Here is a 27,562-nt window from a genome sequence, read left to right on the forward strand (position 1 = left end):
CAGTGACGCATCCCTGGGACACCTTCTGGACAGCGCTTGAGCCCCGCCATGATGTCCTCTACCCTCACTCTGGCCGCAGGAGGCCCATCAGTGTAACTACTCTGGCGTGGGAGGCAGTGGCAGAGGCTGTCAGTGTCAACGTTGCACAGAAGAGGTTGGCCATCCAGTGCAGAAAGAGGATGAATGATCTCATCCGTGCTGCCAGGGTAAGGCAACAATCTCGTCACTCCAAACTCACATACTCACACACAAGGCCATCACACGTTCACTGGCATCTCACTCACTGCCAGCTCAAGGGACATCACCACTCACTCTCTCACACACTCCCTCACATCTTCATCTGGCCTCATCTCCACTGAAGACTGCCTCCTCAGCCCCCACCATCTTAAGGCCGCTTGCACAGATCAACATGTGCCCCCCAGCCCCCCCAACACACATCCTGGGATACCCACCTTCCCCAGTACAGTCCTCGTCCTGCAGCCTCTTCCCTTGCCTGAGGCCTCTTCTCCTCCTTCCCCAAGCAAGACCTAGCCCTACAGTCATTGAAAAGCCACCCCTGCCTTATGGCTGGCCTGGTAGCTAGAAACCTGGCTGTGAACCCCTCTAAAAGTGAAGAGGTGCTGCCTGCGAAGCTCGGCGCTGAATGCGAGTGTTGCCCGAAGCAAGGTAGGCAAACAAACCTCGAAGTCCCAAGCGAGGCGCAGCTCGCTTATGTTCAATTGTGAAACACGTTGGTGTGCAATCACGCCTATGGGCTCGGATGATCCAGCAAGGGGGATGATTCCAGCAAACTGAGCTTATAATGATATGCAGATGTATTACAATGAGGTTCCCGATGTGCGGAGGTGGGAAACGCGGCCCACCATTGACAGGCGGAGCAGACGATTGCAAACTGGTTTCACAACAACGTGAAACCAATTTCTGGCCTTCCTGCCATATTGTCAGCTCATGCCCACCACGACACCCATCACCAGCGGATACAGAAAATTCCGCCTTAAGAATGAGAATACATGTTAGGGTAGTTGCAAAAGCTATTTACATAAAAAAAAAATCTCTAGTCAAAAGTTTAAGGATTTCAGAATTTGAGAGTTTAACAGAATGTATAAAGTTTAGATTGTTTAATAATCCTCCCGGATCTCGTAATGGTGTGACTTCCGGTGATCTTGACTTATCCCTTGGTGTGTTCTTGACTTGTAGTTGCGTTGACATCTTGTGTATTGTTGGAGTGCTGACTGATTTCATGATGGTCTTCCACAACTTCACTCTCCGAGTCCATCATTCGATGTGTTCTAAACACAGCTAGACCACGGTTGAGTAACCTGCTGTGTGTCTGAAGGAAACATTTTGCTACTAGGTTTATAACGGATTTCGAAGTCGTAGTCGTGTATTTTTGATCAGAAGTTGTTGTAGTCTGGTTGGAGCACTTGTCAGTGGCTTGGAGCAAATCATCTCCAATGGCTAGTGGTTAGTTTCCACGATGGATCGTTTACCAAATAAATATGTAGGGAACCTTCTGATACCAAATACCAAAGCGAGTGTATCATCTTCTGTATTTGAATAACTGGAATGAGCTTGTGATAGACTTTTGGAACCAAATTCAATTAGTTTGCCACCTTGCACGCTGCATGCTCTGAACCCTTTTTGAGATGCGTCAACCTCTAAGATTGTCTCCTTTCTTGGGTCATAGTATTGTGAACACATCTCTCCTGACAATGCCTGTTTAAATGACGCGGACGCGTGTTGATGGTCCTTCTACCATGCATATGGAACATCCTTCCTTCGCAGCTCTCTAAGTGATGATGCTTTATCAGCAAGATCAAGGGTATGTATGGTGCTAAGATGTCGAAAAATCCAAGGTATCTCTGCACATCCTCTTTATACTGGGGAGCAGGCTTGTCCAGTTAACCTGACCCACATTAACCTGGCATTTCCTGTGGTGTTCCACTGCGACTTGTATGTGGCTCATTCAAACAGTAAGGTGATTGTGACACCACCACGCAGTTCAGTGAGAAAGCTCAAAACTCCATTAGAACCTGATGAAAATATTGATAATTGGATTTCTTTTGAATGGCATTTGAGAACCAGGGATTGGGAGTTGCTTCCTGATTCACCAATGTAGATCCACATTGCATCCCTTGATTCTCTAAAAGCCCTGAGAGCCCGGAATGAAAATTCATTGAATTCTTTTTCTAAGGTTTCATGAATCTGAAACACAGATAATTACTTTGGGAGTAGGTGTGAACCAGGAGATTGAAGACCTTCCTGCCAGCTGTGATATCTGTTAACCGCAAGTACAATGTGTATCATTATGTTTTTGCCTCATGTTTCAAGAACTGACTGTGGTGAAATTTTTAAAGGGACACCGTCATCTGCTAAACTGTGTTGAACACTCTTGGAATGGTACAATGCAATCATACTGATATATATTTTTTTAATTCATTCATGGGATGCGGGCTTCACTGACTAGGCCAGCACTTATTGTCCATCCTTAGTTGCCCTTGAGAAGGTGGTAGTGAGCTGCCTTCTTGAACCGCTGCAGTCCATGTGGTGTAGGTGATATATTTCAAGTCAGAATGGTGAGTGACTTTGAGTGGAACTTCCAGGTGGTGGTATTCCCATCTATCTGCTGCCCTTGTCCTTCCAGATGGTAGTGATTGTGAGTTTGGAAGGTGCTGTCTAAGGAGCCTTGGTGAATTCCTGCATTGCATCTTGTAGATGGTACACACTGCTGCTACTGTGCATCAGTGGTGCGGGGAGTGAATGTTTGTGGATGTGGTGCCAATCAAGCTGGCTGCTTTGCTCTGGATGGTATCAAGTTTCTAGAGTGTTGTGGGAGCTGCACTCATCCAGGAAAGTGGGCACTATTCCATCACAGTCCTGACTTGTGCCTTGTCGATGGTGGACAGGCTTTGGGAAGTTAGGAGGTGAGTTACTTGTCACAGGATTCCCAGCCTCTGACCTGCTCGTGTAGCCACAGCATTTATATAGCTAGTCCAGTTCAGTTTCTGGTCAATAGTAACTCCCTAGGATGTTGGTTGTGGGAAATTCAGTGATGGTAATGCCATTGGAGATTCTTGTTGGAATGGTCATTGTCTGGCACTTGTGTGACACAAATGTTATTTGCCACTTGTCAGCCCAAGCCTGGATATTGTCCAGTTCTTGCTGCATTTGGACTTGGACTGCTTCGATATCTGAGGAGTCACAAACGGCGCTGAACATTGTGCAATCATCAGTGAACATCCTCACTTCTGATCTTATGATGGAAGGAAGGTCATTGATGAAGCAGCTGAAGATGGTTGGGCCAAGGACACTACCCTGAGGAACTCCTGCAGTGATGTCCTGGAGCTGAGATAACTGACTTCCAACAACCATCACCATCTTCCTCTGCACTGGGTATGACTCCAACCAGCGGAGAGTTTTCCTCCTGATTCTGATTAATTGTAGTTTTGCTCGGGTTCCTTGATGCCACACCAGGTCAAAAGCGACCTTGATGTCAAGGACAGTCACTCTCACCTCACCTCGGTAGTTCAGCTCTTTTGTCCATGTTTGAACCAAGGCTGTATTGAGGTCAGGAGCTGAGTGGCCCTGGTGGAACCCAAACTGGGCATCAGGAGGTTGCTAAGTAAGGGTTGCTTGATGGCACTGTTGGTGATCCCTTCCATCCCTTTACTGATGATCGAGAGTAGACTGATGGGGCGGTAACTGTCTCATATTCCAAGGTTTAATCCTGACTGGCTGGGTTTCCTGGCACTTGGAAATGCTGTCAGCTAAAGAGAGGCAAGGCAGCTTTGGGTGAAGGTACGCATCTTTACAGCATGTCTTGTGGCTCAAGAGGAGCAGGGGTGCTTCCTCCAGCCCATCAAGTTTACCTGCTTTCCTGACTGTCATCAGGAACCAGCCCCCACCCTGAAAATGGACCGTCGCTCCCACCCTGCACAACCTCAGGAAAAATGACATCTTCCTTCCTTCAAGCTCCTGGTCTGTGGCTTTCTACTGGGTCTTTCCCATCCAACTGGGAGCCAAACCTGCCAGTCAGACAGGCTTCCAGGCAGGGAACCTGGGCTGTAGAGTCAAAAACCACGGAAGCATCAAGGCCATTAAGCTAGCAATGAGCAATAATTTCAGATGATTATATAACCCCTTTTCATTCTATTACTTGAGGAGTGACAACGAAAGATTTTCTGTTTCAGTTACCAATGTCACTGATCGCATCTCTATTTTCTGTTTTCCCAATTATTGACCATTTTCAATCGAGGGCTGAGCCACTTGTTTACAGGTACTAGGCTGCAGGTTACCCTCCTGTATCCACACAGCTACTCCTCAAGTGTATCTGGTTTTTATCCCATGGCCGACAGTAACAGTGCCTCTTTATTAAATCTTTTTAGCAGCTAGTTTTATCAATTCATTTGTTGTTTTTTTGGTGTGAAGTGGTGGGAGGATTCTCAGTCTGTTGAACTGTCTGACAGGCCACGATGTGAACACTTCTTCCAGGGCCCTTATAACGAAAGGGGTGAAAACAGATTATGGAACGTCAGTGCCTCTACCCGCTATTTTAACATCGTTGGCTTAATGCCTCGGTTAAAAATGGCGCGCAAAAGACTTTCATAGCGCCTGCACATTTAACGTTGCACAGCACCTTTACTAAACTGCTTGCAGGACACAGTTCAGCAGATGACAGTGTGCTTCTAGATTTTGCTACAGTCAGATTTCGTGACGCAGAAGTGTCATAGACAAACATCAAACACAAAAATCCCATTGGATGTCAATCAAGAATTCTGATTACCGAAACAGGGTTTAAACCCTTCACCTTCTGGCTCAGAGGGCTGGATTTTTCAGCCTCTTGGGGATGGATTGGCAGGCGTGGAGGGTGGGAACATGATGCTGTGCCATGGGCACCATTCCCACCATATATCCGCCTGCCCCTGCCCCCCGCTGTAATTCTACCAGCAGCTGAGGAAACATCGAGCAGTCTGTTTGCCCATGGGCCAATTGAGGCCCTTAATTGGCCAATTAATGGCCTCCCACCACTGCCATGATTTTACCCATTGCGCAGGAGGCCATTGTCAAGCGCCTAGTCAGGCAGGACTCACTGTGTGACCTGATGGTCAGTCAAGGGGTGGCACCCTTTTGTGAGCCCCATGTGTCCATTGGAGGGGACCCACAAGGTCTTCCCACCCCAGAATTCCCCCTTCCCCTGCTGCCCTGTCTGTACTGACCCCCTGCATCCCCCCCCCCCCCCCCCCCCCCCCCCCCCCCCCCCCCCCCCACCACCCCCCACACCCCCTTGCCCCGCTTGCTAGGACCCACCAACCTGCAGATCCAGTAGAGGCCACCACTGCATGATGCTTCTGGGACCAGAGTTGGCCAGCATCTCTCAGAAGCAGAACTTTCTCCCCAGTAGGGAAGGTGGAAGTCTTGCTTCAAAGCAATTAATGGCTCAACAGCTGTTAAATGTCTGCAGGCCGAGCTAGCCAAGAATGGCTTGCCAACGACTTTTACATCAGGGGCCCATCCCCACATAAAATCCAACTCAGAAGTTATAACTAGGCCAGAGGGTGTTGGTGACTCCACTGTTGCATTTATAGCAATATGACACATTCCACTGGCTGAAAGCATCAATTAACTGACCTACGTGCCCATCCAGCAAGGCAGGACATAAATCAATGTCCCATTGCACACTCAAGGCACCCATTTAGTTAAAACAACAAAGCTAGAAATACTTAGTTGGTTAGGCAGGAGCTTTGGGACGAGAAACTGAGTTAATGTTTAACAGATCAATGATCTTTCATGAGAACACTTGTGATGAAAGGTCGTCAGCACTTTCTTTTTTATTCCAATGCTTTCCTGGCCAGCCTTGTCAGGTTTGGGGACTAGAAGCAGCCAGAGACACCTAGAATTAAAAGTGCATGAATACAATGGCTTCTTTTGTTATAACAGCTTCTTCAGACTCCTGCTTCTGTTTGCAGACTCCCTTTGCTGGTACAATGTTGTATGGTAACTGCAAGTGAACAATGTGAACATTGCACTTTTCAAAACACTACAACGCTACAAACTTCCCCCTTTTCTCCCTCTGTAAACTTTAGCTTATCCAAAAGTTTGTAGCCCATCTGTTAAATTGCACCTTTCTATTCGCCCATCACCTCCAGGCTTGCTGGCCTAGAGTGGCATCAATATAAAGCAACCTCTCAGCCTTAAAATTCTCATTCTTGCATCCAAACCCTTCCACTTCCCCATTCCATCCCTATCTCTGTTATCTCCTCCAGGCCTACAAGCCTCTGAGATATCTGTACTCCTCCAAGTACATCCTTTTGTACATCACTGATTTTTCTATTATTGACACAAGTGCCTTCAGTTTTTTAGGCTCTAAGCTCTGGGATTTCCTCCTTAAACCTCTCCACCTGTCTACCTCTCTTTCCTCCTTTAAGATACTCCTTAAAACCTAACTCTTTACCAAGATTTTGCTCACCTGTCCTAATGTTGCCTCATGCGGTTCAGTGTCAAATTTTGTCTGGAAACCTGTGAAGTGACTTTGAATGACTTACTACCTAAAGGTGCAATATAAATAAAGTTATTGATCTGAGCATGTGCAAGGCAAACTGCTGAGCACAGAGTTCAGTTACTAGACCTTCAGTCAGTTTGACTCAATTGATAGCACTTTCAATTGAGGCTGAAAATGGTGGGTTCAGGGCCCACTTGAATAAGTAATCCAGTTTATCAAAGGTGCTGCAATCAAGTGAAATGATAAAAACCAAAGCCTCGCCTGCCTGTTTAGATTGGTATTAAAGATACTACAAGCTGTAAGTTCATTTCACGTCCTATTTGATATTCTTCCATTAACATCAGAAAAGTGGATTAGATGGTTGTTCACATTGCTCTTTGACCTTGTTATCTGTTTGTTTAAGGTGTCAGCCATGGTTTGGTTGGTAGCTCTCACCTCTGAGCCAGGGGTTTGCGTATCCACTCTTACACCCCTGACACGTGAGCACATGACCCAAGCTGGGTCTTCAGTGCAATACGGGAAGAGTGCTGCATAGTCAAAGGTGCCATTAGCCAGATGAAGTGTTAAACTGAGGTCATGTCTGCTCTGTCAGGTGGGCATAAAAGATCTCATGTCACCATTTCAAAGAAGATCAGGGGAATTCTCCCCAGTGTCCTGGCCAATAGTTATCCCTTAGCCAATATCATGAAAACAGACGACCTGATCATTATCAAATTGCTGCTTGTGGGGTCTCACCCTATGCAGATTGGCTGCCTACAACAGAACAATGTCTGTCCTTTAGAAGCACTTCATCAGCTGTGAACTGGTTTGGAGTGGTCTGAGGTTGTGAAAGGCACTATATAGATGCAAGCCTTTCTTTTTATTTCAGACTTCATCGTAGCTCTTTGTATGCAAAGCTTATACTTGTATGGGATATTGTGAGAGACATGATTAGACTTCTTTCTTTCACCTTTAGAAAAACTATTTCCTAATCCTTTCTGTACCACGGTAGAATTTCTAAGCAGCATTTGTATTTGCTGCCTTCCTGCATGAGCAGCTTTAACTTCCCACACAGTTCGAGCCGACATCTGAAGGGATAATTTCTCTGTCGATATATATTAATTTCTGAAAACGTAAAAGACCACAGAGAAAATTGCTTTATGTAAATCCTGCCATTTCTTCAGGCCATTATACATTATTCCTGGCCAGCCAAGCCAGTCTAGCTGCTTTGCGGGCTTAGTTATGCAGTGGTAGGGAGCTTCGAACCTGGATTACTGCATGCTCATTAAAATACTTTTCAAACTGGCCTGAAATGTCATCTTTAGTCTCGCATTTCATGACTTACACATTGATAAGCTTGTAACCTAAGTTTATTTTTGGAAGAGGGCAAGAATTATTTCCAAGTGCTCTGTTCCTCACACGCTTTGTTCTCGACTCCATCATCATTTGGCCACCTTTTTATTGCCTATTAATTCTTGAATTGTGGCAAAGTTATTGCCCAGCCTTAGTTACCCCCCGAGGAGGTGATGAGCTGCTGCAATGCGTGTGGTGAATGTGCTCCCAGAGTGCTGCTAGGGACAGAATTCCATTATTTTGGGCCAGTCAAGTTGAAGGAACATCAATATAGTTCCAAGTCAGAATGGTGTGTGGCTTAGAGCGCATAGTGTTCCCAAGCACCAACTCCCTTAATCTTCCAGGCGGTAGAGGTTGTAAGTTTGGAAGATGCTAATGAAGGTGCTGCTTCACAAGCTGATGAGTTGCTGAAGCGCATCTTGTCGATGGTACGCTCCTCTGCTACTGTGCATCGGCGTTGGCGGGAGTGAATGTTGAAATTGGTGGAAGAGGCGCTGATCAACTTTGTCCTGAATGGTGTCAAGATTTTTGAGTGTTGTTGGACCTGCACTCGTCTAGGCGATAATTCCAACACTTCTGACTTCACTGTGTCCCTGTCCTCTGGTGCTCCCTCCGCCTTCTCACCTCACTCCTCACTTTCAGAAGCTTCCCAAAAAGGTTTTCTGCGGCTGTACTTTCAAGCCCTGAATCTAACTTTTTCCTTTCTTCACAGTCTCCCACTTGTGAAGCTTCCATTGCTCCCCAGCATCTTGTAAAAATGCTTCGTGACATCTTCCAGTCCCAGGAGGGAGCAATATAGAGATATAAGTTCCCATGTTGCTGCTGTTGTCTAGGGGAAGTTGGTGAAGTAAACTACTGTAATTGGTAATGATGTACGAGTGCATTACTAATTCACAGACAGCTACTCAAGTTTGGAGTAATCATGACTTTGGTTGTTGGAGTAAAATGGGCAATATCAAGTCAATCATCTGTTGTACACCCGAATTACATTTCTATGGAGTTCAAGGTTACAACACTAACTGCACTGCAAAAGTACATCATTGGCTATAAACCATATTATGACATTCTAAGGCTGTGAAAAGTGCTATGATAAATTACAGCATATAAACCGACCTGGCCTATAAGGAAACCCCACTTTTGCAAACCCAAAACCCCTCCAACACATCTTTTCAGCCCTGACCTTCGTATTCGGTCTCAATTTTTCACCCTACAAATTTTGGTTTATTTACTGGCACCTTATAACTGGAAGCAAGGGATCAAGCAGACAACATGGGCTGTGTTGCGAAAATGCGCAGGGGTTTAAGACATGCTCACACTCAACGTACGCCACTCTCTCCGTCGGATGTGGATGTCATTTCAAATGGCAACGACCCACACTCACACTGGCGGTGCACACCTGTACTCGGTGTACAAATTGACCCATATTTTTTGAGGCTTCAAATGTCACCTTATATGTCAACATCTACAGTATATAAATGCAAGTCCTTCTTTCTTTCCCTCTACACTATTCCAACAATGAGCAAACCAGCCCAAATGTCAGAGCATCAACCTTCCCATACCAGTACAACTCTTATCCACTTCCCAGCTATCCTCTGTCTCTCTCTCTCTCTATTTCTCTCTCTCCCTCTCTCCCTTCTATGATTTCCATGGATCATTGGTGTAGGGAAAGGGAGGCTAAGACAACAAGAGAGAGATTGGTTTGCTTGGAGAAGTGGGATTTAAAAATACTTGGGAAAGTGTGCAAAGAGGCTCAGGGAATGGCAAACAGGGATTTCATCTCTTGTGAGAATTCTCAGAGGTTTGCTTATGAGCCACGTAGTGGGCAAATCTAAATCACTCATGTGCTACAAATGTTGATGTGCAACAGTGAATTTGCCTAGAGAACAGCTCACATGTAAACAAAGCAAATTGTCAGCTCACTGGTAAGCTTAATGTACTAAACTGCAGGATCTCTACAGCAGCTGTGCAAACTCGGGGAAAGGTTACGCTCAACACAAGAGCATAGTTTACTGTGTAACCCCTAGAGTGTCCCCCTCTCCTCCTACTGATTTCAAAATACACTTGTCGGACTGAGTGGTGTGATGTGTTGGATTGAAATAATGTGGCAAGGTAAACAATGTCAGCACATATGCCCCTGAGGGTAAATATTATTGTTTATTTAGGAGTAGTACTAATGTTCATTTAATGGGGGTGATCTGTGAGACACCGTTTGAATATGCAACTTCACATGAATTCATTGCACTTGGAAGGGAACTCAGTGATTCCCTGGTTCAGGTTTTGCCAAGTGAGCTTGTTTTCTGATCAAAACTCTTTTGCTTTTTGTTATCTTTGGAAAATTTCCTGTGAAGCGTTATCACTGAAAAGAGAGGGCGGGAACCAAGGGATAAGCAGGGTATTATCAGCAGCAAACAATCGAACGCTGGCTTTACACTTTCCGTTCTTTCCCACACCCCACTCACCCAATTATGCTCCTTCTTTCTCGCCCTCAACCCTGCTGCCCGTGTCCTTACTCGCACTAAGTCCCATGTTCACCCATCACCCCATGCTTGCTAGCTCTCATTGGCTCCCAGCCCTCAAATTCAAAATTCTCAGTCTTGTGTTCAAAACCTTCCCTGGCTTCGACCCCCCCTCCCTAATCCTGTAAGTTCCTGCAGCCCAACAGCCCCCTCAGACCCCTGCGCTCTTCCAATCCTGGTCTCTTGCTGCCTAAGCCCTGAAGCTTCGGTATTCCCTCCCTACACTTCTGCCCCTCTCCAACTCATCTCCTTTTAAGCTGGTCCTACTATCTCCTTACGTGGCTTTGCATCAAGTTTTATCAGAATGCATTCTCTAAGAAGTGCCTCGGGATGTTTTGCTCATTTAAAGTTTCTATATAAATGTAAGTTGGTGTTTCTGTTGTTGTTGTTGAACTTTTTTGAAGCATAGTCGCTTATTGTAATGTAGGAAATGTGTCAGGCAATCTGGGGACAGCAAGATCCCACAAAGTGCAATGAGATAATGACCATGTAAAATGTTTTAGTGATATTGGTTGAGGGATAAACATTTGCTCGAACCCTGGAAAGAGGTCCCAGGCTCTTTTTCAAAATAGTGCCACAGGAACGTTCTCATCTACCGGTGAGGGCGGTTTAATGTTTCATCCAGAAGAGGGCACTGTTGTGATATCATTTTAAGAGAGTATATGTTAATGCATAAGTGGCCAGGATGATAACCATGTGACCAGGGGGAGATAGTGGCATAGTGGTAAAATTCAATGAATAAATCTGGAATATAAAGCCACTCTCAGTAACGGTGACCATGAAACTTACCATCGATTGTTACAAAAATGCACCTGGTTTACTAATGACCTTTAAGGAAAGAAATCTGCCATCCTTGTCTGGCCTACCTGTGACTCCAGACCCACAGCAGTGTCATTGACACTTAACTGCCCTTAGTTCAAGGGCGACCAGGGATGGACAACAAACGGTAACCTCGCCAGTGATGCCAACATCCCATGGAAGAATAAAAAACGCAGACATTGTTCAGAGGAGTTTTCAGTTTAGCTAGCAGTATGTGGTGTGAAGGAATTGCACTTGTATTTTCCTGTTAACAATAGCTGGTGAATATTTCTAGTAAATCTGTCTGCTGAGCAACCCTGTACTACATCTTCAAATAAATCAAACCTATTTTTAGTTTACCAGTTTGTGTGAGATTGGTAAGTTTGTATTCACCAAACATAGAAATACAACAGACACTACCAAAATATTGTTTATACCTTCAAGCAGATTTTCCAATACCCATATTAGGCTGACTGGTTTACATCCTTCCTACACAAGATTATGATTGTGACAACATAATTATCAATAGAGTAAAACTAATCTGTCTCGTGATGGTCCAATCCCAGTTCACCTTTCCTCTTAAAGGAAAAAGAATCCAACGCTATTACATTTTGGGGTATCCTTTTTATCTCCCTGTTAAGCAGCTAAGATGGCCAAGGGCACACTCCTGGGATGTGGATTTTGTCCCATGAGAAGAGGTTGAGTAGACTAAGCACATATTGCTTGGATTATAGAAGAATGAGAGGTGATCTCATTGAAATGCATACAATTCTTAAGGGTCCTTAGAGGGTAGATTCTGGGGGAATGTACCCTCTGTTTGGGGAATGTAGAATACAGTGCCACACTTTCAGAATATGGGAGGCACTCAAATAGAACTGTGATGAGGAAAAATTTCTTCACTCAGAGTGTTGTGAATTTTTGGTATTTATACACTAGAAGGCTGTGGATGCTCAGCCATTGAGTATATTCAAGATAGAGTTTGTTAGATTTTTGAAAACTTAAGTATTCAAGAGATATGGAGATAGCTTGGGAACATAGAGGAGAAGATCAGCCAGGATCTTATTGAATGGCAGTGCACACTCTAAGACCGGAATGGCCTGCTCCAGTAGTTATTTCTTATGTTCTTAAGCTCACTGTAAGAGGCCAAGATTTTAGAAAAGTCACAGGACCAAATTGAACAATTTCATCCTTCGAGATTTGCTGACTAAGGATCATATTTACGGAGAAAAGCCAATCGTGCCCAACCAAGCAGGAGTTGATTAAAATGACAATTTAAAAAGCACAAAACCTCAGGGGAAAAGGAAACTATTTAGCAATCCTGGGGGCTTTTCATCCTTCCTGTCACTCGAAATATGAGGAATATCAGGATTAGTTTCTTCCTTCTCCCAAAGCATCGGCTGTATTCTAAACACAAAAGCAAAGCACTGCAGATGCTGGGGTCACGCCCAGAAGACATGAAGGGAACTTCTAGCCTTCAGAAAACAGCAAGGATTTCATTATCACTAAAGGGGCGCTAATGGCCCGTGTGAGTGCAGAAAGTAAATTCCAAGGAAATGCACAAAGACCCCTTACATTTCTAAGGCAGAGCTCGGGCCACTGGAGACGAGGTGATACAGAGGCGCCCTGAAGCCACTCAAACTTATTAACAGATGCAACGTTAACCATCTCAAGAACCCAAAGCAGGAACATACACCCTTTGCCCGAACCAAGGGGAAGAAGTGGGAGTTATGTCACATGACCCCCTCCAAGCTGCTAGAAACCTATAATGTCGCCTTGTGGAGCTGAATCCTGGCAGTCTGCCACCCTCAGTCAACCAAAGCAGCAGCAGAAACAGAGCTTTGTCCAGGTTTAAATTGCCTGGCCCTCATCTACACTGCTTTCCACTGGAGCATCTAAACTTCTTCACCAGTGCCTACTACAAAACTAATTCATTTCTAAGTGCTTCTCCTTTCTACGTGCTTCAGCCAGCTAACCTCCCTGAAAGAATACGCCATTGGACTTTTGATGCTGGAGCCTGGACTCATGTGACACAACACTTGATATTTTGTCTGTGATCTTTGCCCTGTCCCGCTTTCTTTCCTTTAGCCCTCTTATTGTGCGAATGTGTTAGAGGCTAAGTTATGAACACCCTTCCCACATTTTTTTAAGTGCGTGTAAAATAAACTAACCATCTGATTTTACCCTATCTCGAGTTTGTTAGTGGGGCTACTAATAGAGGATTGGATCACTCCAAAAACTGGAGGGTTGGGGAAAACAGGCCACCGCGTGTAAAGGGAGGAAATCAAAAATCAAAAACACCTTTCTGTTTGTGGACAAGTAGTGAGAAGAGGAAAGCAGGGCTGTTTTAACTTAAGCCCCCTCCTGTCCATAACACTGGAAACCTGAGAAAAAAGAAACAGAAAATGCTGGAAAAACTCAGCATGTTAGACTGCACCTTTGGAGAGAAATAGAGTTAATATTTCAGTCGAATAGCCCGTCGTCAGGACTGAAGAAAGATGGAAATGTAACAGGTTTAGAGCAAGTGAAAGGGGGAAGCGTGGAGGAAGGTCTGTGATAGGCTATGTTTTTAAAGTCTGTTCAAATCGCAGAGGGGCTACAATCGAGACCATAAATGTTTGATACGGTTTTGAACTGAAAAAAAATGAAATAGTGTATTGCCTAATTATATAATAAAATTTATATTGGTTCTGCCTAGAGTTAAGCATCAATTTTGATCCAACTTTGCCAGATGGGATTCACAGTTAAAACTACCTCAAAAGCGTACTGGCTAATTCCCACTCCGTGGGAGGGATTTTCAGGTCCCACCCGCCACTGGACCAGGAATTCCCACCCAAAGTCAACGGACCTTTAGCTGGTCTGCCAAATTGTCTGCCCCACCTGCAGTGAGTGGGATTGGAAACTTTAGGCCCATGTCTGCCCTCACCACATGGGCTACAGTGATCAAGAAGGCGGCTCACCAGTACTTTCTCGAGGGCAACAAGCTCAAAACCCATGAACAAATTTTTTTTTAAATCTTCCAGCCCTCCTTGGATATGGGAGTGTTGTCAAGGGACTGGAAGGTTACTGCCCTGTTTAAAAAAGAGGAAAGGTAGAAGCTCAGTAATTACAAGCCAGTCAGCCTGACCTCAATGGTTGGGGGAACCTTTGGAAACAATAATCTGTGACAGGATTGTCACTTCAAACAGCATGGCTTAACAAATGACAGCTTGCTGGGACTTATTGAAGGCAAATTGTGTGTGACAAACTTGACTGAGTTCTTTGATGATGTAATAGACATGGTCGAAGACAGTAATATGGCTAAAGTTGTATGTATGGACTTTCAAAAGAGGTTTGATAAAGCACCAAATAATAGACTTGATAGTAAAATTGAAGAGCACGGAATTAAAGGGACAGTGACAGCATGGAAATGACCGTGGAGAGGGAGCTCTTTAGACTGCTGCCTTTCAAAGGTGAATTTGAGTGTGGGATGAAGCACATTAAGGTGTGTAAAGAAATTCTTAGATGCGGCTGCGGATCCAATTATGCAAAGGTTAAGAGATTAGATTCTCAAGAGATTCTTTTGAAGAGGCTTTTCTCATGGAAGCCACAAAAATGTTAGCGAAAACTGGGCCTAGAGGGGATCCCATAGCCTAAGGCCACCACTTTCCGACCCGAAAAGTGTCCAGTTTGCCTTAGCTTATCCTGGAAAGGTAAGGTATCTCAAACATTTGAACAACAGGTGAAGCTAGTACTATGCAGCAGCAACACGTGGTATTTTCCACCAACAGGACGCTGCTGTCAAGCCAAAAAGATCTTCTGCCTCCCTCACAAATGAGTAGTGTGGTATATGAATTTCAGTGCCAGTATATAAGCCACATGTCTCAATGATTGGCGGATTGTTCTAAACAGCACATTGTGAAGGTGGCTGTTATCAGTTTAATATTTTTTGGGAATACAGTAGTATTCTGTAAAGAAGACTATGTGTGTGTGTGTCCATGACTAATTAAACTGGGGGAAGGTTGGTAAAGACAGCTTGTCTGTGGGAACTGAGAGACAGAAGTAAATTTTCTGGATGCATGCATTTGTAATGAGAGGCTTTGGTGAAGTTGGAATCACAAGTAAATAAGTTGCATTTTAAAATTTGCAATAGGTGATAGGTAAGGACTTGACTTTTCAGCTGTTACATTTCAAAGGGAGTTTAATGGACTTGTACAACTTGCGAGGGTTTTATAAGTAAACAAAGGAAGGCTGCTACATTTGATTTGACCCATAAGTGGAGGCAATAGGAAAACCTGAATGACTTTTATATTTTAGAAAAGTTGAGTTCAAAGTGTTGGTTAGAACAATGGAGTCTAAGATTAAAGAAAACAGAAGATATTTAAGGAAAGATGTTTAATTGAGTTGAGGTGGCTGTGTGGGGGAGATGTCCTGAACTGAGCTCTGTGCTAAGAAAAATTGTGAATTTGAAGCAGCCACCCAGTTTCAGAAAAGTCTTTGTTTTCAGAAAGCAGTCTGTTTCTGAACTTATTTCTGCAGCAGAGTGGAGGAGAGTGAGAAGTCATGTGGTATATTTTACTAAAGTAACAGCAGTTTTTGCCTTGGGTAGTGTTACTGGATTTTTATGGTTAAAAATCTAATAAAGGAGCTGTTGCCAAGTAGTTTACTTGTGTGTTCTGACCAAGTGGCTTTTCTTTTTGGGGAAATGTTTTTTAAGACTGTTTTAACTGTATAATTTTAATCTTGTGTACTTAAGTTTTTTTTTCTTGTTAATATATATTTTAATTTTAACATTCTAAAAGTGTTGCTAGGATTCTATGCTTCTGGGATCAGTAGTTTTCCCCTCATTTTCAAAATACAGAAAAAGATGATGAACAATAAGGCAAGTTTCCCTCTGGGTTTTGGCTTGCTCAGTGAATAACATCGGCTACGGTCATAACAACGCCCCTCTGGCTATTCACAATAGGTAGTGTACTGACTGTACTCAACCAGCCTGTGCTTGCAAAACTCAGAACATAATCTCTAATATTAGATGACTGGATGGCACTTACTGAACAATCCCAATTGTGCTAAGAATTACACTAACAACCCATTTCAGATTATCAGTGAGCTGGCAATGTGGCTCAGTTGCACTTACTAGAAGCTATGTATATTCATATGTAGGGACATGTCCTCTGCAGGTGAAAGGAACATGTCCAGGCATTGTACCTTTTTCGCATTAAACAGAAAGTGAGGAACAGAGGTGGGCAGAGACAACAGTTCCCTGGTGCATTTTCCATTGCATTGCCTTGGCCAATCAGTCAACTTACCAACCAGTCAGCACCCTTTCCTCATGCAGTATAAATTATTGCTCTCTTTGAATTTTTGTGATTCTTGCACTACCCTGATGAGTGCAAGATAAAAAGCTTTGAAAGCACGTCTCTTTTTCAGCAGTACTCATGAGTCTTTATTCTAACTGGTGTTTGTGGGAATTTGCTGTGTGCAAATTGACTGTCAGTAGTGATTACAGCTGAAAGAGTTATTGATTGGCTGTATAGACCAGATGATATGAAAGACACCAAGTAACGCAAGTCCCTCTTCATAACTGGAAAACAGAAGTACAACTCATATAGTTTTGTTTGGAGATTATTAAATGTGGTGAATGGCTTCTGCAGAAGTTTATTACAAGCTCTGGTGGCAAAAAGGAGCAAATGTTCTAGATTTCTGCGCTGATATCTAACATTCCAGTGGCAGGATTACACAATGTCAGTTTTGCTTATCATCTTTACAAGCTGTGATTATTTTTTCCTTGTTATTTCACTGACTGATCTCACATCAAACACTCCCAATGAGACACCTCAGCAAATCCTCTCTACAACTACAGAGCAGAAGTCAAAATGTTTGAAGGCACTGAAGGCAAAAAATAAGTTGGTGTAAAAGGATGGATTTCTGCACTTTTTTCTTAAATTCTAACATGTCTCTGTGCATTTCTCTGTTCTGTCACTTCATCAAGCTCCTCTTGACTCAGGACATTTTGTTTGTTCTGACTTCTGAATATTTTGTGCTAAGCTTTTCAGATTTCCTTTTAGCTCATTTGTGCTTTACCTCCCTCAGAAACCCTGTTGCTCTCTCTCGTAATTCATTACAGGAAAAATATGTGTTGGCTATGGATTTGCTTGAACAAATTGCATGGCATGAGAAGTAGAAGATCTCTTCAGAAGTTTGTGTGACATGACATTATTCCAATAAATTACTTACTGTATTAAGTTAATGACATCCTGACTGAAGATTGGTTTGAAGTTTAGAAGAGAAGGAGGTGACTTGATCGAAACCTTTAAGATCCTGAGGGGTGTTGACAGAGCGGTTGTGGCAGTGAACGTTTCCCCTTGTGGGAGAACCTAGAACTCAGGGCCATGGTTTAAAAGTCAGGGGTCACCCACTTAAGACAGAGACGAGGAGAAACTTTTTTTTTCTCAGCGGGTGGTGAGCCTTTGGAACTCTTCCTCAAGAGGCGGTGGGAGCAGAATCTTTGAATATTTTTAAGGCAGAGCTAAATAGATTCTTGATTAACAAGGGGGTGAAAGGTCATCGGGGGCAGGTGGGAGATTACAATCAGATCAGCCGTGACCTTATTGAAAAGTGGAGCAGGCTTAGAGGGCCGAGTGGCCTGCTCCTGCTCCTAGTTTGTATGTGTGCTCGTAATTGTGTTTTTGCCCTGATCGAGGATGCTTGCTAATAATAATGAGCATGACCTCTAAAATCTTAAAATTTTAACAATCTCACAATTTCCTCAAAAAAAAATTCCCTCTTCTCGCCTTTGCTTTTGAACAGAGTGACTGCTGTTTATCGTTCTTCTGAAAGTACCGAAGCGAAGGTCCAAGGTGCACAGTACAGTCTAACATTACGGCTGAAGAGATTATTAGAGAGATGCAGTGAATCATGACATGGTGATAAAACTTAGACTTTACAAGCCTGCGGATACAGCGGAAAAGAAAACTGAGGCAGCTAGGTGGGGGACGGGGGGGGTGGGGGGGTTGGTGGTGGGAGAGGCAGGTGGAAGGAGAGCTAAGACCTTACTCTCCGTCAACATTAAACCTTCAGAATGACCATCGCCGTCAATCTTCATCCGTTTTTGCCCAACATCAGGAGGTGGACAGCACCTTGCTTTTCCCAGTCTAGCAGCACTAGTATACATTACTGTACTCCAGAACCATTCACTTTTTAGTGTAAAGGATATTTCCATATAACTTGTGGTATCAGGTGTGGCCCAGTCATTAGCGGTCTTGGCTCTGAATCAGAAGGTTGTGAGTTCAAGTTCCAGTTCAAGTGCCAGAACCCTCTTAGGAGAATACCATGCTTTCGAAGGTGCTGAATTTAGGGTGAGGCCTTAAATTTTAATAAGGACCCTGTCTGCCTTTTTAGTTGCATGTGAAAGACTCCACAACCACTCTTTTTAAGAAAAACGGAGAACTTCTGGCAAAAACCTATCCCTCACAGTCACTGAAATAGATTAACTGGCGATAAGCAGAGGTGATGTAAGGAGAAGTGTTTTTATGCAACAAGGGGTTGGGGTGTGGGGGGGAGTGGGGGTTGTGTTATGATTTAGAATACACTGCCTGTTAGGGCAATGAATACAGATTCAATAGCAGCTTTCAAAAGGAAACTGGGTAAATACTTGAAGAAGAAAGGTATGGTTAGGATATAGAGGAGTGTAGGAGTAAACATAAGAACCATGATGGGCTATATTGTCTCCTTCTGTATTATTCCATGATTATATGATTATCTCATTGCTGTTTGTGGGAGCTTTCTTTGTGCAATCTGCTGTCTTTTCTCTTAAATGACAAAAATGACTATACTTCAAAGGTGCTTTATTTGCTGCAAAGCTTTTTTTTTATTCATTCACGGGATGTAGGTGTCGCTGTTTGAGCCGGCATTTATTACCCATACCTGCTTGCACTTGAGAAGGTGGTGCTAAGCTGCCTCCTTGAACTGCTGCAGTCCATGTGTTGTAGGTACATCCACAGCGCTGTTAGGGAGGGGGGGTTCCAGGATTTTGACCCAGTGACAGTAAAGGAATGGCAATATATTTCCCAGTCAGGATGGTGAGTAGCTTGGAGGGGAACTTCCAGGTGGTGGTGTTCCCATGAGTCTGCTGCCCTTGCCCTTCTAGATGTTAGTGGTTGTGGGTTCAGAAGGTGCTGTCTAAGGAGCCTTGGTGAATTCCTGTCATGCATCTTGTAGTTGGGACACGCTGCTGTCACTGTGCATTGAGATATCAAGTGGCTGTGAAAGGCACTATAGAAATGCAAGTTTTTATCTAATGCCCAAGTTTAACATCTTATAGGGCACAAGAAACATTTCCCATCATTTTTCTCTTACTTAACATAAATGTGGAATGAGACAACATTAATCCTTTAAGGGACCCACACAGTGGAAATTGTGTTGGAACCATTGATTGCTGAAATTATGCCTTTAGCTTTGAGTGCACCGCAGTTGTTTCCAAAATCAGTGCCAGGCTCCTCGCCATATTAATGCTCCAAGGATTAAAGGATGCTGCTGCTTCTCCAGTGCTGATGGATTGTATTTTCACTTGAAGCTATTAAAGCTAAGCGTGCAGAGCAGTTTCACCATCACCCACCCCACCCCCACCACCACCTTTACCACACTGCATCATTTCAACAAAGGTCTGAACCGGCTTTCAAAATGAATTTAATAAGAAAAGATGGCAGTGACTATAAAATAAGCACTCTTAGTAGCTCTGAACTCTGATTTATTGGCTAATAAAAAAAAACTTCACAAAGAACAATTTAGTATCTCATTGATATAGGGATGGAGGAGATTGGACTGAGTGGTGTCAGCATTGGTAACCAACACATTGCAAGGGAATATGCTGTGCCGTTTTGGTTTTACTTAGAGTTGCACAGAATATACAGCACAGAAACAGGCCATTCAGCCCAACTGGTCCATGCTGGAGTTTATACTACACATAAGCCTCCCCCAACCTAGCTTCGTCTCGCCCTATCAGCATATCTTTTGGCTCTCTGGGGACCATCCAGATTTGAAAAATCGTCTCCTCAATGTCAGGGAAATGTACATAAGTGTGGAATATGATGGCCACCCAAGGGATGCAATACAGATTCACCTGAATCATACAAGGGCTCAGGGCAGTACTGAGGACAGGCTGCCTATATGTGTCTTGTATTCAATGCAGTTTGGAAGGTTGAGGTGTGATATAACCAAGGTGTTTAAAATGAAAAAAGTAATCTATAGAGGAGACACAGGGGAATTTTTTCCTCTGTTGGGGCAGGTCAGAACAAGAACACTAGAGTTAGGCCAATCAGAGTGAATTCAGGAAGCACATCTTAACAGAACAGCTAGTGGAATCTGGAACTCACTCACCTCAGAAAGCTATGGCCATTGGGGAACACTTATGTGAATTTATGGGGAGGTAAATCTCAATGGCAATGGAGAGGTTTAATAGGGTAGATGCAGAGATTATGTTTTTGCCTGTGAGCTGACTAGAACTAGGGGCCTTCAGGCACTCACTAATAAATGCAACAGGGAATCCAGGAGAAACGCCTTTGTCCTGAGAATTGTTAGAATGTGGAACGCGCTACCATATGCAATAGTTGAGATGAATAGCATGGGTGCATTTAAAGAGAAATTATTTAATCAAATGAGGAAGAAAAAGATAGAAAGATGTGCTGCTGGGATGTGGTGAGGAAGGTTTGTGGTGGGGTGCAAGAAGAAGCTTCGTGTGGAGTACAAACACCAGGATGGATCTATTGGGCTGAATGGCCTGCTTCTGTGGTGTAATTGTTTTGCAGCTTGATAATTAACTCCACAGACATGAGCTTAAAATAGTGAAGGCTAAATTTGAGATTGGCGTTTAAATGTTCTGCGCATGAGAAGAATGAGGATGTGGAAGGGACAGCAGGTTTTATGTATCTTGACAGCTGCCTCTCAATAAAGGCAGACATGCACGACAAAATTCACCATTGCCCCAGTGCGCCAGCTCAGCCTTCGGCTAATTGAGGAAAAGAGTATTTGAGGACCAGTATCTCAAACCTGAGACTAAGGCCAAGGTTTACTGGGCAGCAGTGATCCCCATGCTCGTACATGCTTCACAGACTTGGACAACCTACAGTGGGTCCCTCAAAGCACTGGGGAAGTACCACCAGCATTGCCTTCTTAAGGTCCTCCTAATCCAGTGTCAAGAAAGGCGATCCAACAGCAGGTTCTCTCCCAAGCCAATATGCCCAGCTTCAAAGTGTTAATCGCTCAAAACCAGGTCCGCTGGTGGGACATGTCGCCTGACACTAGACTCCCGAAGCAGCTTCCTACTCAGAGCTTAGTCATGGCAGGAGACTCCCAGGGGTGCAGTGGAAATGCTTTGGGGAGGCCCTCAAAGCATTCCTGAAGAGGTCAAACATCTCCGCTTTCTCATGGCTTTTGACCAACTGAAATGGAGAAGGGTCACCCAGAAAGGCACCAAACACATTGAGAGACTTCATTGGGGACCTGCAGGGGTGAAGTTGAGTCATGGAGGGAGCACACCAACCTGCGAACCAACCCGTCTACCCAACCTTTCAAACATCGGCTGCTCCACAGGTGGCAGAGTCTGTAAACCGTTGGACTTATCAGCCATCTCGGAACCCATTGAAGCGGATTGGAAGCAGGTCATCCTTGATTCCAAGAGACTGCCTGAGAAGAAGAAGAGATAGTCAGCACAAGAGGCAATTTGTTGTTATATTGAGGGAACAGTAGAATCTTACCATACAGGAAGAGACTACATGGCCCATCATGACTGCGCTGGCACTTTGAAAGAGCTGTCCAATGTGTAACCAATACCAATCCTATCCAATTGCAGCAGCATGCTGGATTGGATGAGTGGCCTTTCTTATTTATAAATGTCTGATGATCCTTGTCAATGCATTTGCTGTGTAATGCCTTTTATTAGCTGACGGAGTGGGGATCATTGACATCAATGGTGCGTGAATTCAATTGAATCAATCGGTATTTGATTTCTTTGTTGCCTGTCCTACAGAGGCAATCAGAGGGGGCGAGGTCACAAAGAATTGTATGAGAACTCCAGAGCCAGAATGCTTTATGCGCAGCCCTAATGATCAGACAATTCAAAATCTTTTCATTTGTAACTTTCAGCTTGATGGTGCTTGGCTAAGGGAAATCTTTTAACCCGTTGCAGAAGTGGGCTGTATGGTTGCCTGCAGCAGGTAGAAAGGTCAGTTTAACGGCACTGGCTGCTCCACCTTGACCTGGCCTGTAGACAGCAGTCAAACACAGGGACTGCACTGAATGACAATCATTAAATGTGAACAAGAAACACCCAGCTGTGATCTTAAAGAAAAGTTCCTTGAAGCGCAAAAGTACATTATTCCTTCCTCAAGGGAATTAAGATGCAAAAAAGAAAATCATTTCAAGATTCTTCAGGTTCTTTTTGTCCCTTCAGGAGAGATCCCTTTGATAGTCCATGAAATTTAGCTGCTTAGAGCCCGATTTCACAGCTACTGCTTCGATTTATTTACTGCCGCTATCATAGTATAAAGGTGTTTTGCAAGGATCGTTATCAAACAAAATCTTGACCATCTGTTCAGGTAGATATTGGGGCAGTAATCTGAAAATGATTGGATTGGCACTTTGAAAGAATATACCAAATTACCCAATTTAAAAAAAAATTGTTCATAGAATGTGGGCGTCACTGGCAAGGCCAGCATTTTTATTGCCCTAATTGCCCTTGCTTCGGTCCATCTATTCAGATACACCCACGCTGCTGTTAGGAAGGGAATGCCATGATTTTGACCCTGCGACAGTGAAGGAACATTGACATATTTCCAAGTCAGGATGGAGTGTGGCTTGGAGGGGAACTTGCAGGTGGTGGTGTTCCCATGTATGTGCTGCCCTTGTCCTTCCGGGCGGTAGAGGTCGTGGGTTTGGAAGGTGCTGTCGAAGGAGCTTTGGTGAATTGCTGCAGTGCATCTTGTAGATGGTGCACACTGCTGCCACTGTGTGTCAGTAGTCGGGGGGAGTGAATGTTTAAGTTGCTGGATGGGATGTTGCTCAAGCGGGCTGCTTTGTCCTGGATGGTGTTGAACTTCTGGAGTGTTGTTAGATTTGTCCAGGCAAATGGAGAAATTCCTGACGTGTGCTTTGTTGACATGCCTTGGGGAGTCAGGAGATGAATTACTCAGCACCTTTTTTAAGATTATTCGTTCATGGGATGTGGATGTCGCTGGCTAGGTCAACATTTATTGTCAATCCCTCGTTGTCCTGTTCTTGTAGTCAAAGTATTAACTTATTGGTTGATTGATTCATTTTGTCCCAGTTTATGGATGAGCTTGATGCATCAGAACAGAGGAGATGCTAGATGAAAAAGATTAAGATCCAAATACATACATAAAAACAAAAAACTGAGGATGCTGGAAAACAAAAACAGAACGATCCACCTCGTTCACCTTTTACCATCCTGGTAGGCAACCCAAAAAACAATGATGGAGGTATTGACCAATTATAGCAATCAATCTTGACCAACGAGTCTGAAACATGACGCAAGACAAGACTCCCCAGAACTGGACAGCTTTGAAGAGTAGGTGCAAAGTCACCTGTTCATCCCAAGCATGTTCTACTCACCGCATGTCAAATCACTCCTAACTACATCTAAAAAAAATGCTGTTTTCTGTAAGAAGTCTATTAGTGCCTATGTTTTGAAGATGATGGCTCCTTCACAACTCATTTTCCATATTTCTTTCCTTGTCTAGAGTAATTTTGTAGCCTGTATGACAGCTATCCTCAGCCAGATGGAGTACTCTCATTACACCAACTACATCAATGCCTTCCAGACACGTCAAGACCTCATGGTAAGTGACTTCAACAAATTTTCTTTGAGTTTTCTTTCACCTGTTTCACCTGTTTTTTTTCCCCTACATCACTGCCTCAATTTGCAGCTAAAAAGTCTGAGAAGCCCTTGTGTCATCTTGTCCAACTGTCCATTCTTCATCTGGGAGCTGAGACGATGAATGTCAGCAGGTTTCTAACAGCAGTGAGTGGATGGGCTGAGGCAAGCTTGCAGAACTCTTTTCAAGCCCTTCCAGCAGATGTCACTGGATAGAATCATAGAAAGCTACAGCACACGAGAAGGCCATTCAGTTCTTCATGCCCGTGCTGGCTCTTTGAAAGAGGAACCATAGTTAGTTCTCACCGAATCACACAGTGCAGAAGAGTTCCTTCGGCCTATCAAGTCTGCACCAGCACGTGAGAAACACCTGACCTACCTACCTAATCCCATTTACCAGCACTTGGCCCATAGCCTTGAATGTTATGACGTGCCAAGTGCTCATCCAGGTACTTTTTAAAGGATGTGAGGCAACCCGCCTCCACCACCCTCCCAGGCAGCGCATTCCAAACCATCACCACCCTCTGGGTAAAAAAATTTTCCCTCACATCCCCCCTAAACCTCCTGCCCCTCACCTTGAACTTGTGTCCCCTCGTGACTGACCTTCAACTAAGGGGAACAGCTGCTCCCTATCCACCCTGTCCATGCCCCTCATAATCTTGTACACCTCGATCAGGTCGCCCCTCAGTCTTCTCTGCTCCAACGAAAACAACCCAAGTCTATCCAGCCTCTCTTCATAACTTAAATGTTTCATCCCAGGCAACATCCTGGTGAATCTCCTCTGCACCCCCTCCAGTACAATCACATCCTTCCAATAATGTGGCAACCAGAATTGCACACAGTTCTCCAGCTGTCGTCTGTACAACTCCAACATGACCTCCCTACTTTTGTAATCTATGCCTTGATTGATAAAGGCAAGTGTCCCATGTGCCTTTTTCACCACCCCACTAACATGCCCCTCTACCTTCAGAGATCTATGGACACACACGCCAAGGTCCCTTTGTTCCTCAGAACTTCCTAGTGTCATGCCACTCATTGAATATTTCCTTGTCAAATTATTCCTTCCAAAGTGTATCACCTCACACTTTTCAGGGTTAAATTCCATCTGCCACTTATCTGCCCATTTGACCATCCCGTCTATATCTTCCTGTAGCCCAAGACATCAACCTCACTGTTAACCACCCGGCCAATCTTTGTGTCATCTGTAAACTTGCAAATCCTACCCCCCACATAGTCATCTCTTCATCCCTGTGTTTATAAAAGTTTTTCATCCTCAACTACCTGTCCAAATTCCTTTTGAAATGATTTATAGAAGCAGCTTCTGCCACCTTTTCAGGTAGGTCACGACAACCCTGGCTGGAAATATTTGTCCAAATCTCCCCTCTGGAACTTCTGGCAATGATTTTGAATACCCCCTATCAAATCTCCTTTCGTGAACCCCAAAAATGGAGACACCCTTGGAGGCGTGTAAGCTCAAATTCTGAGGAGCAAAGTCATCGGGCAGTTCAGAGCAGAGGCAAAATTCCTCGGAGTGAATTGTTTGGACCTTGCGTGCCAGGCTTTCTTCCCCTGCCACCAGCCATTAAGATGGCATCCCATCTGCCAGAGGGAAAATGCCAGCATTCCCACAAAATCAGACCTAATTGGGTCCGTAATCAGCCTAATTGGCTGCCTGCCCCCATGGGGTGGTCCGGGTCCCCACCCTATGAGAAAGCTCCCCACCTGCAGGAAAACATAGGGGAGCCATTCCGACTTGGCTCCCCACAGTTCCAAGCCCACCTCAGTGGTCCAGGAAAACTTAGCCTGAGGAGAGCAGTCCTAACCTTTTCCAAATGTTCCTCATAACCGAAGTCCCTCATCCCTGGTAACATGCTGGTAAATCTACTCTATGCCATGCCTAAAGCCTTTACATCGTTCCTGAACTGTGATGCCAGAATTGTCCACAATACTCCATTGAGGCCTAACCAACAATTTATAAAGTTCACAGAATCATTACAGTACAGAAGGAGGCTATTCGGCCCGTCATGTCTCCACCAGCTCTCAGAAGGAGCAACACACTTCATGTCATTCCACCACCTTCTGACCGTAACCCTGCACATTCTTCCTTTCCAGATAATAATCCAATTCACTCCTTATTGCCCCCATTGAAACTGCCTGCATCACACTCCCTGGCGGTGCATTCCAGATCTTAACCATCCGCTGTGTGAATAAGTTTCTCCTCATATCTACATTGCTTCTTTTGCCGATTACCATCAGTCTGTACCCCCTCATTCTGGGTCCCTCCAACAATGGGAAAAGTTTCTCTCTATCTACTCCATCCAGACCCCTTCATGATTTTGAACACCTCGGTCAAATCTCCACTCAATCTTCTCTTCTCCAAAGAAAACAGTCCCAGCTTCTCCAGTCCATCTCTGTAACTAAAGTTCCTCATCCTTGGAACCTTTTTTGTGACTATTTTCTGCACTTTCTGTAATGCCTTCACATCCTTCTTAAAGTATGGCAACCAGAACTGGACACAATATTCCAACTGAGGCTGAACCAGTGTTTTATACAAGTTTAAAATAACCTCCTTGTTTTTGTACTCTACAGCCCCAATTAATGAAGGTTAGGATGCCTAAATTCTAGCCTGATCTCTCTGTTTTTATATTCCCTGCCTCTATTTATAAACTATTTACAGGCATCTAGGGGGACTTCCTCTATCTATTGGCCATAGCAAAATTAAGAGCTTGTCACCAGTTCCACTGTACTAAGTGCAGGGCAGAAACCAGTATTCCTGTTGGGAGTGGAAACCTTTGCTGATATACCCCCCTGCCTAATCTAGGATCACTGTAGCCAATATTAATGCCCAACGACCATTGAGTTCAACTAACCCAGCACTGAACCACACAGCAAGCAAACGCTTTCACAATCAGTGTGCTTCCCTTATGGACATTAGATTATAAGTTTTATGTGTTTTTATTTTGTTTAATAAGCAGACTATACATTTTTTTTTATTTGTTCATGGAATGTGATGTGGCTGGCTAGGCCAACATTTATTGCCCAACTCCTTATCCACTCAATACATTGGTGCTTCATTCTCTGCAAAGTATTCACATTTTATTGCATCCTACATAATAAACCTATTTCACTGTGCAGGTTTAATAGTTAATCTTCTTTTAATGGGCTTCTTTTCACCAGCAGCAGTGATTGCTGATTTTCCCCATAGACTTTGTGGACCTATTTCTGGCAGGCTAATCTTTGTTCTAAGCCTTTGTTCCAAATTTGCTCCCCCTTGTTTTATGGTGGCCCTTTTCAGCAGCTAGTCTAGAATGATTGAACACGCCTGATTGTCCAGAGATTACCACTGCTTTTACATCCCAAGAGAGGCCAGCCAGCAGCTACTCAACAATCACGGGGTAGATATGCCAGTCAGAAAAGTGCAGTCATCAAGGTTATGGGTTCAAACCGAGCTCCAGAGGCTTGAGCACATTATTCTGGCTAATCCTTCAGTGCAACACAGAGAGAATGCTGCACTGTCACAGGCGCAGTCATTCATTCAGGTAAGATGTGAAA

At 44.1% G+C, this 27,562-nt stretch overlaps 1 protein-coding gene across 1 annotated transcript in view; it reads left to right on the forward strand.

The window, feature by feature from the left end:
• Window positions 1-27,562, forward strand: part of LOC121278030 (dedicator of cytokinesis protein 2-like) — a 1,199,266-nt gene that overhangs the window by 756,393 nt on the left and 415,311 nt on the right. The window contains exon 28 of the mRNA XM_041188048.1: window positions 23,877-23,975. Coding sequence (XP_041043982.1) covers window positions 23,877-23,975 — 99 coding nt within the window. The remainder of the gene's footprint in view (window positions 1-23,876; window positions 23,976-27,562) is intronic.

The sequence above is a fragment of the Carcharodon carcharias genome, chromosome 1 (genome assembly GCF_017639515.1).
Source record: "Carcharodon carcharias isolate sCarCar2 chromosome 1, sCarCar2.pri, whole genome shotgun sequence".
In the NCBI taxonomy this organism is placed as follows: Eukaryota; Metazoa; Chordata; class Chondrichthyes; order Lamniformes; family Lamnidae; genus Carcharodon; species Carcharodon carcharias.